Source organism: Schistocerca gregaria, chromosome 4 (genome assembly GCF_023897955.1).
Source record: "Schistocerca gregaria isolate iqSchGreg1 chromosome 4, iqSchGreg1.2, whole genome shotgun sequence".
Taxonomy (NCBI): Eukaryota; Metazoa; Arthropoda; class Insecta; order Orthoptera; family Acrididae; genus Schistocerca; species Schistocerca gregaria.
In genome coordinates, this window is record NC_064923.1 from 752,497,912 (window position 1) to 752,516,966 (window position 19,055).

The 19,055-nt window shown below is 37.2% G+C and overlaps 1 protein-coding gene across 1 annotated transcript in view; it reads right to left on the reverse strand.

Moving 5' to 3' along the window:
• Positions 1-19,055, reverse strand: part of LOC126365935 (mortality factor 4-like protein 1) — a 121,688-nt gene that overhangs the window by 3,521 nt on the left and 99,112 nt on the right. The window contains exons 8-9 of the mRNA XM_050008706.1: positions 13,888-13,957; positions 4,593-4,677 (exon numbers count right to left, since the gene is read on the reverse strand). Coding sequence (XP_049864663.1) covers positions 4,593-4,677; positions 13,888-13,957 — 155 coding nt within the window. The remainder of the gene's footprint in view (positions 1-4,592; positions 4,678-13,887; positions 13,958-19,055) is intronic.

A 19,055-nucleotide genomic window follows, 5' to 3' on the forward strand; every position in this document is an offset into this window, starting at 1 on the left:
ATCAATTCCGTAAGAGCTTTTACTTTTCAGTGAGTTTATTATTTTACTGATTTCAGAGGGAGAGGTTGGTGGAATTACAGTTGTTTCAAACTGCGCAGGTATGGCCTCTTCTATTAATAGCCTTGCCTCTTCTAGTGAAGATCTAGATCCTATTTTCTCCACAACATTTAAAAAATGATTATTCAAAATATTTTCAATTTCTGATTGTTTGTTAGTGCACTTGTCATTCAGTTTTATTGCACTAAAGTCTTCCTGTGCTCTTGGTTGCCCTGTTTCCCTTTCAATAATATTCCAAATTGCTTTAATTTTATTATCAGAGTTACTGATCTCAGACATGATACACATGCTTCTGGACTTTTTAATAACTTTTCTTAGTACCGCACAATAGTTTTTATAATATTGAACAATTTCGGGGTCAGTACTCCATCTTGCTGTTAGATACAGTTCTCTTTTGCGGTTGCAAGATATTCTTATTCCTTTAGTTAGCCAAGGTTTTTTATATGTTTTCTTGGAATTATGTTTAACTATTTTCTTGGGAAAACAATTTTCAAATACCCTTAAAAATGTATTGTGAAATAAGTTATATTTCAAGTTTGCATCGGGTTCCTTATACACTTCATCCCAGTCTAGCTGCTGTAGGCTTTCCCTAAAGTTTGCAATATTTATATTGTTAATTGAACGCACTGCTTTGAAAGTCTGATTTATTATACTGCATGGAGCTATGTCATGTACTGTAACAAGCTGTGCACTATGATCTGAAAGACCATTCTCAACAGGATAAGCATTTATGTCCTTAAACTTATCTTGGTCTATAAAAAAGTTATCTATCAATGTACTGCTGTTCTTTGTTATCCGAGTAGGAAAATCAATGACGGAGCTCAAATTGAAAGAACTGAGTAATACTAAAAGGTCATTCTTCCTATTACACTCTTTCAGGGAATCAACATTGAAATCCCCACAAATGATAATTTGCTTCCCCCTAATAAAATAAATCATATGGATTCATAAAGTAAGGGAGATGTCATAAGGTTCTCAGAAGTGTAGAAATATTTACAGAAATTCACTGTGTTGCATAAACATCAGCTGCATAATTAAACTTTACCTGTAATTGTTTTTGTGAATAAAACTGTCTAGATCACTTAATATACAAGATGTCACTAACTGGTTTCGTCACAGAGTAGGAATGGATGTGCCAGAGATGAATGACCAATAGCTGTGAAGCATGAAGCCTTCTCAATCAAATGTCACATCTCTGGTGTCTAATGACAAATCAGTGTGGCCATAGTCATCATTTGTGCTAAGAGCTGATGTTTTGTTTTGCCAGAAAAATGATAAGTGTAATAATAGAGCAAGAAATTGTTGCGAAGTTTCACATGAAACTTGGAAAAACTGCTACTGAAAACAAATCTCTTACTGAAATAAGTGTATGGCGAAGACTTGTTTGTCATGTCCGCAATTTTTTTAATGGTTTGTAAGATGGCCGAGAAGATGTTGAAGATGAAACACACCTCGGACACCCTTCAGTATAAAAAATGGATAAAAATATTGAAAAAGTAGGTAATATGATTTGATCTGACTGTTCTTGAGTATTCGACTGATTGCTGAGACTGTTGGAATTGAGAAGAACGTGTAAGGCAAATTTTACGTAATCAATTGAACACGAGAAAAGTGTAAGCAAAACTTGTGCTGAAAATTCTCACAAGTAAAGAAAAAGAAGCTCGTGACATTGTTTCTACTGTCACTTTGAAAACCACTGAAAAGGATCCTATTTTCCTGGAAAAAGTGATTACATGGGATGGACCTTGGTTTTTCACTTATGATCGAGAAACTAAGTGCCAAATCAAGCTTCACCAAGAGTAAAAAGGGTTTGAATCAGCAAATCAAGGTTCAAAGTGTTGATGATGTCTAAGCATCATAATGAATTTTGACTAATTAAATAAGAAACTTTTCCGTGGGAACATGTAGTCACTTTCCACCCTAATGACTATTGTAACCCCTTCAGATGTGTACATTACTGGGAAACAAAATCACTGAGAGGCTGTATTGATTTATTAAAAAAAAAATTGGAAATGACATGGCTTGTAAATCGAGAACATTGTGTTGAAGCATGCCACTGCGGAAGATTCCAAGGACACTTGTTGATCCACGACCATTGACTAGCTGCATACAACTCAAGGATACTGGGATGAGCATAATGATAGATAGATACATTTCTCAATAGAATTCCAAATGCTAAAGAAAATGAAGTGAATTAAGGAGAAAAGCAAGGGGTCTTATAATTTTGTTTAATTTTATCACCAAAGACTCTCTCCCTAATAGCTGCACGTTTCATCTGAGATTTTCTTTTATTTTGCCACGATACAAACCTCCAACATCTTTTGTTATTTACATCAATATACCAGACAGCACGAAAAGTGGCAATGAGAATCAAAACCAGTGTCGAAGACTGGTGCAAATGTAATGAAACATGCAATTTATTTTCATATATGTGGAAGAGGAATAATTACTTGAAATATTATGAAAAACTGGTCCTATCTGTGTTATAGACATTTTCTGTGAAGAGAGAAAAACTTTTCTGAAGGACACAAAGGGTGTGTGGGTGTGGGTGTGTGTGTGATTAGCTATTTGTACACTATCAAGCTCCTTAACAACATTGTTTTTGGATATCACTGTAACTGAATGGTGAAAATGCAGGCTTTCTTTGTCAAGGGACAGAAGTTTGATTCTATGTTAAATTGCAACAGTTTGTTTGTTTTTCTTCCTCGCTATAAGAGACACAGACCACAAGGAAAATATCCCTCTATTCTGATGACATGCACTTAATTTTCAACAACAGAAGTGAAAGTTTTTAGACTGTAAGTCAATGAGCATCACATGTGGTAGCAAGTATTATAAAACTGGCAGCAACACTTATTGTTAGCAAGCCCGTATGAAATTACTCTGACTTTTGAAATAATAATAATAATAATAATAATAATAATAATAATAATAATAATAATAAATTAACTCCATTACAATCTAGCAGAATGGCAAAATTGTCAAAAGCTGATTACTCAGTCTATGGTTTCCTTATTTTCACGAACATTTTTGTTTAGACTTTACCACGACTGTTACTAATATCAAATGAAACAACAAGTTTACTGTTACCAGTTAGTGTTTGTTTACTGTCACAAGACATTTTGAAGGGTTAAACCTGTATCATCAGGTGGAATTATACGCATGGCGCATATGTTGTGCTATGACTTTGGAATAACCTGTGGCGTCATCTCTATGGTAGTCAAGGGCTCCTTTTCTTGCCATGATACATCACATCACATACACCATCACTGACAAAGTGCAGTGTTATATGTGATGCATCATTGTCGAGGAAATATTCCTGTGTACTGGGGACAGTGCCATAGGTTATTCCAAGCTCATTACACAACTCATACATGCCATTTTAATCCACATAGTTACAACTTGATGCTGGAGAGTTAAACCTTCAAAATTTCTTGTGGTAATAAACAGTGACTGATAACAATGAAATTGTTGAGTCATTCGGTTTCCTTATGTTGCAGAGTTCATAATCCTAACACATTCAGTTCATATTATTGTTTAGATGGTTTCTTTCTAAACTTGGTCCTGACATTTCATGGGAAATAAATGCCATAAAACATCTAAACACTCTACACAATGTGCACTAAATAAAAACACTTTGACACATGGGATTTTTTCTGCCTTACATTCACTGAAAAAGAAACTTGGACTGAATTCATGAAGTTGCGTGTGTACATAATTATTTAAGGTAATCAACTACTTGAAAAGTGAAAGTAATGACATGCATTACAGTTAACCAGTAATTATTGCACAAAACAAAGTCCATCTTCAGTTTTATTAAATACTTATGAAGTATAAAAAGAAAGTACGAGCGAGGATTAGAGTCCACATTGTCCAGGTTGGTAAGCATAGACTCTATAAGGTGCTCCAAAAGCGTTGGATGCCCAGTGATGGCAAAGGTCCCGACCTCGACCCCGGGTCGCGGTCGCACACTCCACCGCAGAGTGAAAATCTCATTCTGGAAATATCCCCTAGGCTGTGGCTAAGCCATGCCTCCGTAATATCCTTTCTTTCAGGATAACTGTTGCACCATCTCTCCTACTGAACACAGTAAAGTACTCAATTATCAGTTTATGATCATCTTCCTGACTTTTTTTGTTATTCATACTACATAACAACGAACTTCTTTCAACTATAACTATTGACATTTATGACGGTGTCACTATAGTGTGCCTTTGGCTTATATTTTATATATACGTACAGTTCTTTAACTACTGACACAATATTTAGTAAATGTCTCTAATATGACATATGCCATCGGCAAATGCTGATTGTGACAAGAAAGCATTGCTAAAAACAAAGAAACTAAACAACAGTGACTCACTGTCATTCTTAATACCATATGCATTATATTTTTTCAAAATGATTTACTAGGAATCACAGTTATTCATTAATATTTTTGTTAACTGTCATTTCTTTGGTAACACCACACAGACCACGTGAAAAATATGATACTACAGTACTTCAATTAATAAGCTTATTAAAATATGTTTTACCTGAGAAAATCATTGATGTACGCTGTTAACAGTGCAATACTCTTGTCGTCTAGTGGTGTGTATGCCAGCACACTTCCAAGGCGAACTAAAAATAAAAATTTATATATTTTTCAAAAGTAACAACAATTATAACAATGGGATATTAAAAAAAGTGGCATTAATTATTTGGATGACAGATTGCCAATCATGTTACAGAGGAGAGCAAACTTAGAAGAACATCTCTTCATCTTTAAAGATGACACACAAAACATCCCCCTTTTAAATTGAAAATATCAGAACAGGGATGGACTTGGGGGAAAAAATTTCTACAACATTCTGTTCATGCTAGAAGTTGATACAAAATTTAAATAAACAGTTTCTTTCTGTCATAGGCAACAAAGTTCACAATTTCAGTTACCAGCAATACCACAACTTGCAATGTACTTCTGTTCTGTACGATATGTATGTGGAGAATACTAGGAAAAATGGACTACATATACCTTTTCATGCTTAGTGATAATTCCAATGAAAGTGATGTTTTTCCCATGACTTTAGAATCATATTTTCAGCAGTATCAATTTATGATGGTTCAAGAACAAGTTATCTGTTATCTTATGGACTTATTTTTACTACTGGTGACTGGAAGGAGGTGTAGCATACAACTGCATCATTTTAGATTACAGAAACCTTTGTAACATAATCATATCTCATTGAGAGCAAAACACAATAACTGTTTCACAGAAATTATGTGTATCCATAAATGAGAAATGTCTTTGATGATAGGTGGAAGAACTGGAGAACAAATCATAAAATGCAATGAAATCATGGCTCTGAATAATGTCTGTCCACCACGGAGGGGAAAAACAATCGAAAGGAAATAATAAAAAGCAAGAAATTAAAAATGGCAAATACAACTTTTAAAAAATATATAAGGAAGGGTTGAAAAGTAACACATAATAAATTTTTATTGTTGTATTTGTGTGGTTAAAATAGCAGCAGCAGAACGAAAACTCTCAATTTTTTGTTTAGATGATGTGAGGTGGCAGACCTCTCAGAGCAGCAGCATAAAATAATGCTTAAAGATGCCATGTGCAATACATGTAATATAATGACAAACTGTACCTGACACTGCAATCTTATACCCGAGCACTAACAGGAAGACAATTCATCATATAACAATTGTAATTAATGCACTGTTGTCAATCCTATCGACTCAATAAGGATAAGCTGACGTAATGAATTAAAATTTGTGCCAAGACCGGAACTTGAACCAGAGTCTCCTGCTTACTAGACAGAGACACTATGTGATCAGAAGTATTCGGACACCTGGCTCAAAATAGCTTACAAGTTCGTGGTGCCCTCTGTCGGTAATGCTGGAATTCAATATGGTGTTGGCCCACCCTTAGCCTTGATTATAGCTTCCACTCTTGCAGGCATATGTTCAATAAGGTGCTGGAAGCGTTCTTGGGGAATGGCAGCCCATTCTTCACGGAGTGCTGCACTGAAGAGAGGTATCAACGTCAGTCAGTGAGACCTGGCATAAAGTCGGCATTCCAAAACATCCCAAATGTGTTCTGTAGGACTCAGGTAGGGATTCTGTGCAGGCCAGTCCATTACAGGGATGTTATCGTTGCCTACACACTCCGCCACAGGCTGTACATTATGAACAGGTGCTCGATCGTGTTGAAAGAGCACCCGCCATCCCCAAATTGCTCTTCAACAGTGGAAAGCAAGAAGGCGCTTAAAACAGCAATGTAGGCCTGTGTTGTGATAGTGCCATGCAAAACAACAATGGGTGCAAGACCCCTCCATGAAAAACATGACCACACCATAACACCACCATCTCCGAATCTTACTGTTGGCACTAAACACGTTAGCAGATGATGTTCACCAGCCATTCGCCATATCTACACGCTGCCATCGGATCGCCACATTGGGTACCATGATTCGTCACTCCACATAACGTTTTTCCACTGTCCAATCATCCACTGTTTACGCTCCTTACACCAAGCGCGGCGTCGCTTGGCATTCACCGGCATGATGTGTGACTTATGAGCAGCTGCTCGACCATGAAATCCAAGTTTACTCACCTCCCACCCACCTGTCATAGTACTTTCACTGGATACTGTTGCAGTTTGGAATTCCTGAATTATGGTCTGGATAGATGTCTGCCTATAACACATTACAATCCTCTTCAACTGTCGATGGTCTCTGTCAGTTAATAGACGAGGTCACCTGTACGCTTTTGTGCTGTACTTGCCCCTTCATGTTTCCATTTCACTATCACATTGGGAAACAGTGGACCTAGGGAGGTTTAGGAGTGTGGAAATCTTGCGTACAGCCATATAACAAGTGACACACAGTCACCTGACCACGTTCAAAGTCCGTGAGTTCTGCGCAGCGCCTCATTCTGCTCTCTCACGATGTCTAGTGACTACTGAGGTCACTGATATTGAGTACCTGGCAGTAGGTGGCAGCACAATGCATCTAATATGAAAAACGTACGTTTTTGGAGGTGTCCGGAAACATTTGATCACATAGTGTATGTTATCCACTACACCTCAGTTGGCACTGTGGCTAACGCAGCTCCACCACCAACTATCCTAGTCCAATACCTTTCTTAACACAAACTCCAATTCACACCTCAGTCCATCTTGATTTTCTCCTCCTTAAATAACCAGTACTGCCAAGGCTCTCCAACACTGGAACAGCACCCCAGGGGAAAATCTTGCCTGTACCTCAGGTGTAGGTGATCTATCAATTTGATGGAGTTACACTTTCCTGGAGACATAGTATGTTTATTATTTATGTTTGTTAGTGTTATAAGGTAATTCATATCACCAATATGCTAGAGCTGCTTCACGTGGAGTGCGAGGGCAATGTGACAGGGCTGGATCTTTACACATGCGGCAACTTCAGCTAGGTTGGAAATCACTAAGATTTATATGATATCCATCATCTGTGAGAGGATGGAAACCCATTTGTCATAATAATCAGTGTAGATTACTATTACTATTATTATTATTATTATTATTATTATTATTATTATTATTATTATTACTATTAACTGAATTACTACCCTGTAAAAAAGCTAATTATGTAAAGTTGATTATATACAAACTGATTATAACCGAAGTCTCAGTTTCAAAATGCTGTAAAAAAATAACTACAACTCAGAATAACATCAAACTTGAACAGACTGTTATGAAAGATGGGGGACACGTTACGGACGCAAAAAAAAAAAAAAAAGGTAGAAGGCACTATATTGGCAGAATATGCAAAATAAATGACACGGGGTACACAGCTGTTCCTCAGTTTGCATTCGAGATGCTTGCCATGACTAATGCAGGCTCATGCACTGCTGATAATTCTCTTTTATGAGAACAGTGACTGTGCACTGTTAGCTCTCCAGAAGTTCCGGATGCTCAAGGGTATGTAAAAAGGGGTTGCTCTGATGTCTGCCATTGGCCTGGAGAAATGGATTATGTAATTTGAAAAGACAGATACTTACTGCTTGAGGAATCGAGCAGCGGTATGCAAATATGCAGTGCAAGGGGAATTGCCCCCCCCCCCCTCCCCACCTCCAAAGAGACGGGTCCTGTGGGTGCTGTGTGCTGTTATCTGTACCATCACTGGTAGATACTATTAAGAGTCTTTTTCGCACCAACATCATTCCAATCCTCCAACAATGTGCATATGAGAGTAGGATGATTTTTATGCAAGATGGCACTCTTCTGCACAATGAACAGCTCGTAAAGTAACACCTGCTGCAGAGGCATTTTGGTAATGCTGGAATTCTCAGCCATAATTTCCTTACAGCCTGGCTATCAATATATCTTAATCTGTGTGACTTCTGGCTGTGCCTATTATCTGAAAAATGTCACGTTCAGTGGTCTGATTACTAACATACTTGTACTGAAAGCACACATTATGCAACACATTCTGGACATGACCTCTGAGAAATTCTGGTCATTGTGGAACACGCCATTTCTCGATTCTAACTTGTGGCAGAAAACAGTGAACAGCATGTTGAACAGTTCTCGCACCAGTTTCATGACAACTGCAAACCCATTGTTACTTTTTACACAGTCTTCTGGTCTCAGGACAATTAAAAACCTATTTTTCCCATCCAATGTGATACAATCTTGCTGTGGTGGATGGGTTTACGTAACTAACAAGGCCACAGATGTTGTATGCCACACATGTGTGGTCATGGATATTGCACAGTACAATTGGTTTAGTGTGCAACTCATGCTATAGCCATTGCATTGTGTTTCATCTGTCCTCTGCAACTGAACTCATTAACATTATGATGTTTACAGCGCTGTCCAGTGGGAAATTATTTGTGGAATTTTTTTGTTTCCGTAATGTTTCCCCCTTCTTCAATATCATTCAATTCAAATTTTGCATAATTCTGAGCAATGCTTAATTTATTCACAGCTTTCATTCTGAACAATGGATCGTTTTTTTGGAACTTGAACTTTACTTACAATCACTCTGTATTTAGTCAATCAGTAGGCACCAACAGTGGTATCAAGTTGATAAACTGATATTGTAAATTATTTGTGCAATCACATGAGTGCTGAACTCTTTCAACAATACGCCAGAATTTAAAATGAGATGAGAAGTTAAATTCTTTGAAAAAGAAGAAATGAGTTTGACTGCTTGTTGAAAATAATTTAATAAAGGAAAGTCGCACGCAAATGTGAATTTGTTTTCTGGTATAATTACATACTGAAGGGAATCAGTATCCCCTTGTATCCAATTAAGTTTGCTCAGAGTACAAGAGCAACACCCCTCAGAAATAATATAAACAAATACAAACTTGTTGATAATATCCAATATCAATAAGCACAATCAGTTTCACCTGAATGTGGATCAGTGTAAAAGGCTCACCATATTTTTAACAAAGCTGAGGGAAAAATTCATGTAAAAAAACCACCAGTAAAAAAATATAACATGAAAAAAATCCATGTTTACTACATTAAACACAAGCAACTGCACTTTGTGAAACCAACTGATGGCTGCCAAACAACGAGTCAGATAACCACAAGCAGCCAACCGAGGCTTTCAGAAAGAGATGATATCTAGTTATAAACACTGGGTACGCCATAAGATGAATGTATTTTTGCAGGCCACTATGGTGTGGAAGCATTTCTCTTCTCCACTGACAAAGAAATTTTAAGTGGTGATAATAATAATAATAATAATAATAATAATAATGTCTGTATTCTGAGGCACACATGGTATATAGTTAATGGTGTACCATGTAAGTAGTACAATCATCCACATCTAGACACATGGACACACTCCTGCCAATCTGCATGATGCTCTTTGTGACAAGTATCCAAACAAGGAAGCTACAAACACCTCATTGTTCCATAACAAAGCAAGGCCTCATTTTATGGCTACCATTTGGATCACGTAATGAGGCTAGAGGGTGTTCCAGCACCATTCATGCATTTACTACCTAATTCTATCACATAAGCATTTTTTGACCCATATTTGTATTAAATATATTTTCTATTCGTATCAGACTTCCTGTTAGGTTTAGAGACTTCAATGTGTAACACAAATTTTAGCGTTTTCAATGAATTATCAATATGAAACTGGATCTAGCATTTGTTTTGGTATACACCAACCTCTGACCCAGTAAATGTAGTTTACATGTCCAATCTTCCACATTCATTCAGGAAGCACAGATGGCTTTCCTGAAGGTTTTTGTACGTGCAATTTTGTCTCTCAGATTTCTTTGCTGATATAACAACTGACACTGTGAAACAAATTAGTCTATCTTCCTTGAGCTTTTTCCTCTTAACACGGGCTCTCTACACAATGAATAAAAGGAAGAAAAAACAATTATGAAATATTACCAGCTGTATTTCAGAATATGTTCTGTCAAGTTTAGAATAACCAAACCCACTGTAGAAAGCCTCGTACAAGCAATACTTTCAGCTCAGTGCCAACACAGTGCACAGACATCAGCATATATAGGTAAAATTGTTTTATGTACTGGATATTCTGAAACTCAAGTCCAACCAGAAGAAATTTGGAGGGAGAATTTGTGCACATTTTTAAAAGAAGCTAAGGAGATTGAGTATTAATGAACTTTGCTTCGATGAATGCCTAAGATTCCTTAGGCAACAATTTGAGTGGAATGTGTTTTACTCAAGCCTCACATTACCAAAAGAGAAATGTAAGTAACACACTCAATTTGTCTCAAGACTGTTCAACAGATAAATTTGTGAATCAATATTTGACAATCAGGTTCATACACAAAACACCAGGAAAATAATGATTTGGATAAGAGAAAGAGGAAAGTTATGACAATCTTGCTTGTAATGGTGTCAGTGGGAAACTGTTGCTTTTAATAGAATCTTACCTTAAAGATGGACAACAATGCACAGAAATTGTGTATAATGGAGAGGTAATCGAAAAAAGGAGATCAAAGATAAGAAATATAAATTTTGGTGTGCCACAAGGCTCTATCTTGGGCCCCTTCTTGTTTATTTACTACGTGAATTATTTCCCAAAAGTATTAGACACCAGTCATCGTATTACTATGTATGCTGATGACACCTCTGGGGTTTGCTGGGCACGTAGTAATGATGGCCTACATTCAGTGGTACAGAATTTTGTTGAAAAAGCACAAACACATTTTTAAAAAGAAAACCTGAGGATCAATATTAACAAAACTAATTTAATTTATTTTAAGACCAGTGGCTCAAATACAAAAACTGTTGTAAATGAGGACATTCAGGAAAATACCTGTTCAGAATGTAAATTTCTGGGGATATACATAGATGACAGACTTTCGTGGTATCAGCAAATAGATCATGTCTGTGGTAAAATAACATCTATTCTGTATTTACTAAGGAGATTAGTTCAATATCTAGATATTGAAGCAATAAAAATAGCGTATTTTTGGGTTGGCGTATCCCCATCTATCTTATGGAATTGTGGGGTGGATGTAGCCAATACAATATAAGAACGGTATTTGTATTGCAGAAAAGAGTAATAAGATCTATGGTAAAAGCAAGACCCAGAACTTCATGCTAAAACCCGTTTATTAATTTTAATATTATGACTATCTATGCAGTACATATGTTTCAATCAATATTATTAGTGAAAAAAGACAAAAAAGTGACAAACGGGAATATGGAAATCCATGATTACGATACAAGACACAAATCAGACTTACATATGGTGAGCAGAAGATTGAATCTAACAACAAATACCCTATTCATTAAGGGAGCAATATTTTATAATTCTCTGCCAAACAATCTGAAACAGCTTTCTGGTAGAATTTTTAAAAATGAGTTAAAAGAATGGCTTATATTGAAGTGCCCATACAGTATGGTGCTGACATGATTTGACCTCAGGAATGCTATGTTAAATATACTTTAATAATCTTTTACTTAATAGCATGGAATCTATATATTTTGTGTATCAATAATCTAAATGTAATTGCTGTAACACTGCCCATGCATGTTAAATACATGTTTTGAGCTGTAAGATTTAAAAAAAAAAATGAAAATAAAAATAAATCTTCCATATAATTATCTAATTTTATGTTAAGGAGTCCTGGCAACAGCTTTGTATGAATATCATTTTGGTTATTAGACAGGCAAAGGTTGCAGTTTCTGCAGGAAATGAACACAATTTTTGTTAGTCATGAGCCAAGTAACAAAGGGAATAAGTTGATTCACATACTGATTCTTTTCCTATGGATATAAGAAACTTGACATGGTTAAGGAATGCATGTCACATCTGTCAGGTTTAAAAGAAGGAGGCTATGATTTAATCAATGGTTCATATATTCCTGTAACCATTTGTTTAGTTGTTGTTGACCATGCTCATTAGGTTGGAGTACATTATAACAGGGTTTAACACCATAGTAAGTGAAACTGTTTTCAACCTACAGGTACTTTACTACACATGGTCCTATTTGAGGTGCTATGTCCTTGACTTGGTCCAACATAGGACTCACCAAGCCAATTACAGGGGAACATAGCATTTGCCATGGATTCTGAATCGCAGTGTGACTAGACACCTATGACATATGCAAGTCCTCACCAGAAAAGATAGAAAGAAAAATAATTCTTGTTTCCTTGAATCTTTGAATTTGTGGTATGTCCCATATTCTCTTAAGCATGTATAAATGAAATGGAGAGAAAACATATTGTACCAGCATTCCAGAACATTGGTAATTTGGAATAGGAATTAAAATCCATGGAGAAGAAATAAAAACTTTGAGATTTGCCGATGCCATTGTAATTCTGTCAGAGGCAGCAAAGGACTTGGAAGAGCAGCTAAATGAAATGGACAGTGTCTTGAAAGGAGGATGAACATCAACAAAAGGAAAATGAGGAGAATGGAATGCATCAAATTAAATCAGGTGATGCTGAGAGAATTAGATTAGGAAATGATGCACTTAAAGTAATACATGAGTTTTGCTATTTGGGAAGCAAAACGACTGATGATGGTCAAAGTGGGGAGGATATAAAATCTAGACTGGCTCTGGTAAAGAAAGTGTTTCTGAAGAAGAGAAATTTATTAACATAGAGTATAAATTTAAGTGTCAGAAGGTTTTTTTTTTTCTAAAATATTTGCATAGAGTGCAGCCATGTATGGAAGTGAAACATGGACAATAACTAGTTTAGACAAGAAGGGAATAGAAGCTTTTGAAATGTGGTGCTACAGAAGAATGCTGAAGATTAGATGGGTAGATCACATAACTAATGAGGAGGTACTAACTGTAATTGGAGAGAAGAGGAATTTGTGGCACAACTTGGCTAGAAGAAGGGATCAGTCAGTAGGGCACATACTGAGGCATCTATGGATCACCAATTTAGTATTGGAGGAACACATGGAGGATAAAATTCGGAGAGGGAGACTAAGAGATGAATACACTAAGCAGAGTCAGAAGGATGTAGGTTGCAGTAGTTATTTGGAGATGGATGAGGCTCACACAGGATAGCGTAGCAAGGAGACCTGAGTCTCTGGACTGAAGAAAAAAACAACAACAACAGCAATATGGCGAAGGACATTTAATCTTTAGTTATAACTGATGACAGTGATTTTTTCCTCCCATTTTTGTTTATTCTGCACACAACTGTAAATAATTTCCTATCAATGATCTTTAAGTCTGTGAAATACCCATGGAAATCAATGATAAATATGGAAAGTTATTCACAGTTATAGCCCTTTCGTGACTTTTAGCCCACATTGGACAATAAAAACTATTATTTAAATGACCATTAGAAACAAATTATCTACATACTCATACAATGTTAAGTTATGATAAAATACCAACCAAATAATCTAAGAAGATGTGCAGCACCATACAACTTGCTCATTGGTGTATCAGGATTAGCTTGAAGAAGCTGCAACATTTTAAAACAATGGTCATTGTATATAAACAGCAAAAACAATCAATTATTGACAAAATTATTTGACTGAATAGGTAAAAAAAATCTACTCACCAAGCCGTGACAGAACACACACATAAAAGACGGTTGTTCTGCCGCTGCTTGGTAAGTAGATTTTTTATCTATCCAATTAAATGGTCAGTGCTTCATTTACATATTTACAATCAAAGATATTGCTATGAGAAATAACTAATTATTTTGATCTGTCTGTGGAAAAATATCACTTTTACTAGTGAATTCTTGGGGAATACCATATCTGTAAAAAAATTAATAAATAAATGTACTTGCATGAGTAGGGCTAAAAATTATAATGTTCTTTAATGTTAACACTAATCATGTATAAACTAATCATGTAGACACTGATTCAAACGACCTAAGGAACATGTAACTACCTACCTACATACCTACCTACTGACCTGCTTACCTAATACTGAAAACATGACAAGATGTAATGGAAACAGGAATTAACCAGACAGAACATGCCATATGGCTAACTGACAATGCTGACTCATACAAACACAACAACACATTTTTTTTCTGAAAGCAGGTTGGTTTTATTCAGGATTTCAATGCAATGTATTAACCCCCACTCTTTAGGTTACAAAATTCTATTTCTCAGCATAATCTCTGTTCAATGCTTTGGCCTAATGCCATCTTACTGGGAGCCCTCTATGCCCACATGGTACCTGTCTACTGATCGGTGTTGAAGACAACCTCCCCATGATCCATGTAGTGCTTCCCATGGAGTGCATCCTTCATTGGGCCAAACAGATGGAAGTCAGAAGGTGCAAGGTCATGACAATAGGGTGTATGAGGAAGAACAGTCCAATGAAATTTTGTGTATTCCTCTTGGGATGGGAGGGGGGGAGGCGGTGTGGGCACAGACTTGTGTGAGACCTTACGTTGTCGTGGAAGAAAACTACATTTGCATTTTTGTGGCAATGAACATGCTGAAGTCATATGTTCAGTTTCCTGTGAGTAGCACAATACATTTTAAAGTTGACCATTGCACCACGAGGGAGGAAATCAAACAGAATAAGCCATTCAGAGTCCCAGAAGAACATCGCATTGACTTTACCAGCTGAGGGTGTGGCTTTTCTTTGGAGGATTGCTTGTTTCCGGTTCAAAGTGATGAACCCATGTTTCATTGCCTGTGACAATGTTTGACAAAAAATTGTCACAATCAGCCTCGTAACACACAAGCAGTTCCGCACACGTGGTCCTTTGTTGCTCTTTATGGTCTTCTGTTAGGCTACAAGGAACCCAGCGGACACACACCTCTGAGTAGCTCGACGAGTGTTGCAGCACTACCAAGAGAGTCGTCCAACTGCGCGGTGAGTTGCCTGATTGTGATCTGTTCATCACCACAAATGAGTGTCCGCAAGTTCCAACACTGCAGTCGTCATAGATGTGTGCTTGGACATGTTTGTGTGATTTGTTGCAGTGATGACATACACCTTGCCCTATGACTCACCATGCTTTTGTTCGCAGTCAGGTCTCTGTAGACATTTTGCAAGCACCTGGGAATATCTGTGATGCTCTGGTTTTCCGTCAGAAGAAACCTGATGTCAGCTCTCTGCTTGAAATGCACTTCCATTAAAGACACTGCTCTGAAGGCTACATATAGCATGGCATTTTTTAGAACTTCATGAAACTACAGGGTCTGAAGTGAGAATATTCCATGTTGCCTCACAACAAAATCTGTTCACTTTTTCAACCAAAATTGTCTGAGAAAAAAATGCGTCTTTTATTTACATCTATGGAAGAACTAAACATACTTCGCATACATACAATTCTTAGTAACCTTTAAAACTAGAGGTTATGCATCTGAGAATATAACTTTCATAACTACAGCTCCCTTTGCAGGAAAGAGCAGGCAATACCATTTACACAAAAATAATGAGAGAGAGAAAAAAAATTTTGAATGAAAATATGAACAAACTATTCAATGCAAGAGTAAACAATATGTTACTTCTCCACAGTGGATTTGAGTATACTGTGCACTACTTGTCACGGTATCAGAAATTATTTTGGACTCTAACAGTTTGGTTAGTAGACATCAAAATGGTAAGTAGCTTGATATGTAAAATTGTACACAAGTATGAACAGAATACCACAGAGAGAGGACATCGACATAAATACAAGTTAATCAATGTAAACTTCGGATGCAAGATTTAAAGGTTGTCCTGCCAACAAGATAAGTGGCACACGAGAGATCCAAATAATGTTGGGTAGTTTCTGCAAGTCTGAGGAGAAAAATAATTTGTTTGAAAGTTGAAATAAGTTTTTGTACACCAATGTAATTCTGTATCATATGAGGTCATGTTGAAATGAGAAAAGGCGAACTTATGTTTCCAGGGATCTAACTGTCGGCATTTTAGTTTAAATTCTTAAATTTCTTGCACATCTGTGTATCTAGTAGTTACAGTTCCTTGCTTTAATAACTGTCTAGTGTATAGCTATGATGTCTTCAGTATAGACAGGGACCGTGATTACTGTGTTCAGACGCAAACTGAGTTGGCGACCCTTTGCTCACAGCTCCAGGCAGAGCTGGCTTCAACCACACAGCTTAAGGATGCTGTCAATAGGCATCACTATGGGAAGCCAGATGTGGGGATCCAAGAGATGTCCAGTACATACCATGTCTCCTGATTGATCTACTGCTGTGACTGCCCTGGCTCTGCCCGCACTGAGGTTGACCCCTTACCCGTGGTCGAGTGGGAGGTTATTTCGATGTGTGGCAAACAGTGAAAGACCTTCCACCCTGAAGTGTGAAGGGCGATTATAAGACTTTCCCAGTTTACCTGACAAAATGGTTTCAGGCACTATCTGTGGCTGATACAGATCCTGAGCCAGATGCAGTCGCTTGCCATGTTTTAGAAGCCTTCAAGGTCTGGTAATTCATAGAGGGGTGGAGGGGGGCATTACTGGTAGATGGGAGCCCAACAATGTTGGGCTAATAATGAGACCTCATAGGGGTATGATTGCCAAGGAAGAGGAGAAATCCAGTGTGCACTCCATGTGCATACCAGAAACAGCTATCCCAGATGCGGAAAATGAGCTTGAGGATGCGTTGAAGAGCATAAGGTACAGCCAACTACAGGTGGTGGCTCATGTTGGAACTATTGGTGTGTGTTTTGGAGCAGAACAAATTCTCTCTGGTTTTGGACAGCTATTTGAATTGGTAAAGACCACCAGTTTTATTTGAGAGATGAAGGCAGATTCACCAACTGTCGCATCAATGGCATGACTGATTGTAGACCCTTGGTACAGAGCTAAGTAGAGGGTCTGAATCAGAAGCTCAAATGATTATGCGATCGTTTTGGTTCCAGATTCCTTGATTTGCACCATAGAATGGTAGGGTACCAGGTTCCACTCAATAGTTGAGGGGTCCTTTATACACGGGAGGTGGCTATGTGGGTAGAGGAGACTGTATTGTGTGGATTGGGTGGTTTTCTAGGTTATAGGGTCTCTGGTAAGTACAGAAATGGCTTCAATCTCAAAGACTGCAGGACACACACAGGATGATAGTAATCACTAATAATGTAGTTTTAAACTATTGTAGCTGTACTGGAAAAAATACCAGAGCTCAAAGCACTAATACAAAGCACTAAGCTAAGTACTGGTAGGTGGCTAAAGCCAGAGGTAATACTTGATGACATTTTTACAAAGGACTTAATGGTGTTTGGAAATGACATTTTAAATACAAATGGTGGTAGCATGTTTGCTGCTGTTAGATGTAGTTTGTCTTGTAGTGAAATTGAAGAAGGAAGTTCCTTTTGAGTTAGTATGGGTAAAGGTTATACTTGACAAACGAAATAAATTAATAATTGGTTCCTTTTACCACCTGCCCAATCCAGATGGTACAGTTGTTGAACAGTTAAAAAAAAAAAACTTGAGTGTCATTTCAACTAGGTGACCCGCTCATACAATTACGCTCAGTGATGACATCAATCTACCCTCAATATGTTGGTCAAAATACATGTTCCATACCGGTGGTAGGTACAGAATATTGTCAGAAATTGTACTAAGCAGGTTCTTCAAAAATTATTGTGAACAATTATTTCAGGAGCCCACTCGAAGCATAAATGGATGCAAAGACATACCTGACCTCTTGGCAACAAATAATCTTGAGCAAATAGGGGCCATCATGAGAGATATACGGGGGTTAGCGACCACAAGGTCGTTGTAGCGAGACTGGATAGCACATCATCTAAACCCACCAAAAATAAATATAAAATATATTTACTTAAAAAAGCAGATTAAAATTCACTAAGTCCTTCCTAAGATAAGTCTCCACTCCTTCCCAACTATGACATTTATCTCATTGTAAGACCAGGTCGTCCCCCCCCCCCCCCCCCCAAAAAAAAGGATCATCTTATATTCACAGATCACAGATTAAACTATTGTTGCAGAGGTTAACATATTTACATGGTTTAATACACCGTATAGGCATTGCCTTACATTCACAGATGAAGTTTTAGCTATTGAGTGAACCTGCAGATTTATTTTAAAGAATTTAGAAGAGCATGGCTGGGTAAATGATATCTGCCTTCGAACAGGTTCAAGCTCTCCTAATACAACAAAGTGCTCAATACAGTATCGATGTCCTCGAACAATCAAGTGATATTTGACTCGCATGGTGTCAGTGGAAGGGATATCCAAGAAGCTATGAACTAATCACTTTCAGTCTATTGCTCTGCTTAAAATTTGATAATTTTGTGAAACAAAGGAGGAAATAGCACCAAATTTTATCTTCCTACAAACTCTTGTCTATTTGAATAGGTTTACAACAAAAGTCCTCATATATTAGGGATACTGTGTATAAACAACATGTCGCTTTTTAAGTATAGGTAACAGTCAATAGGGGAGATGTTATCTTTCAAAAACATTACTTAATTCTCAATCCAGATCAAAATTTCATTTCATTATAAGAGACTGTACTGATTTACTAAGTGGGTTGCAAATGAAGTTTGGTCACTGCTCATGTATTAGAATACTGGATAAAAACATAACCGGGTTTTAATCAGCTTTAGAACATGATGCTGACATT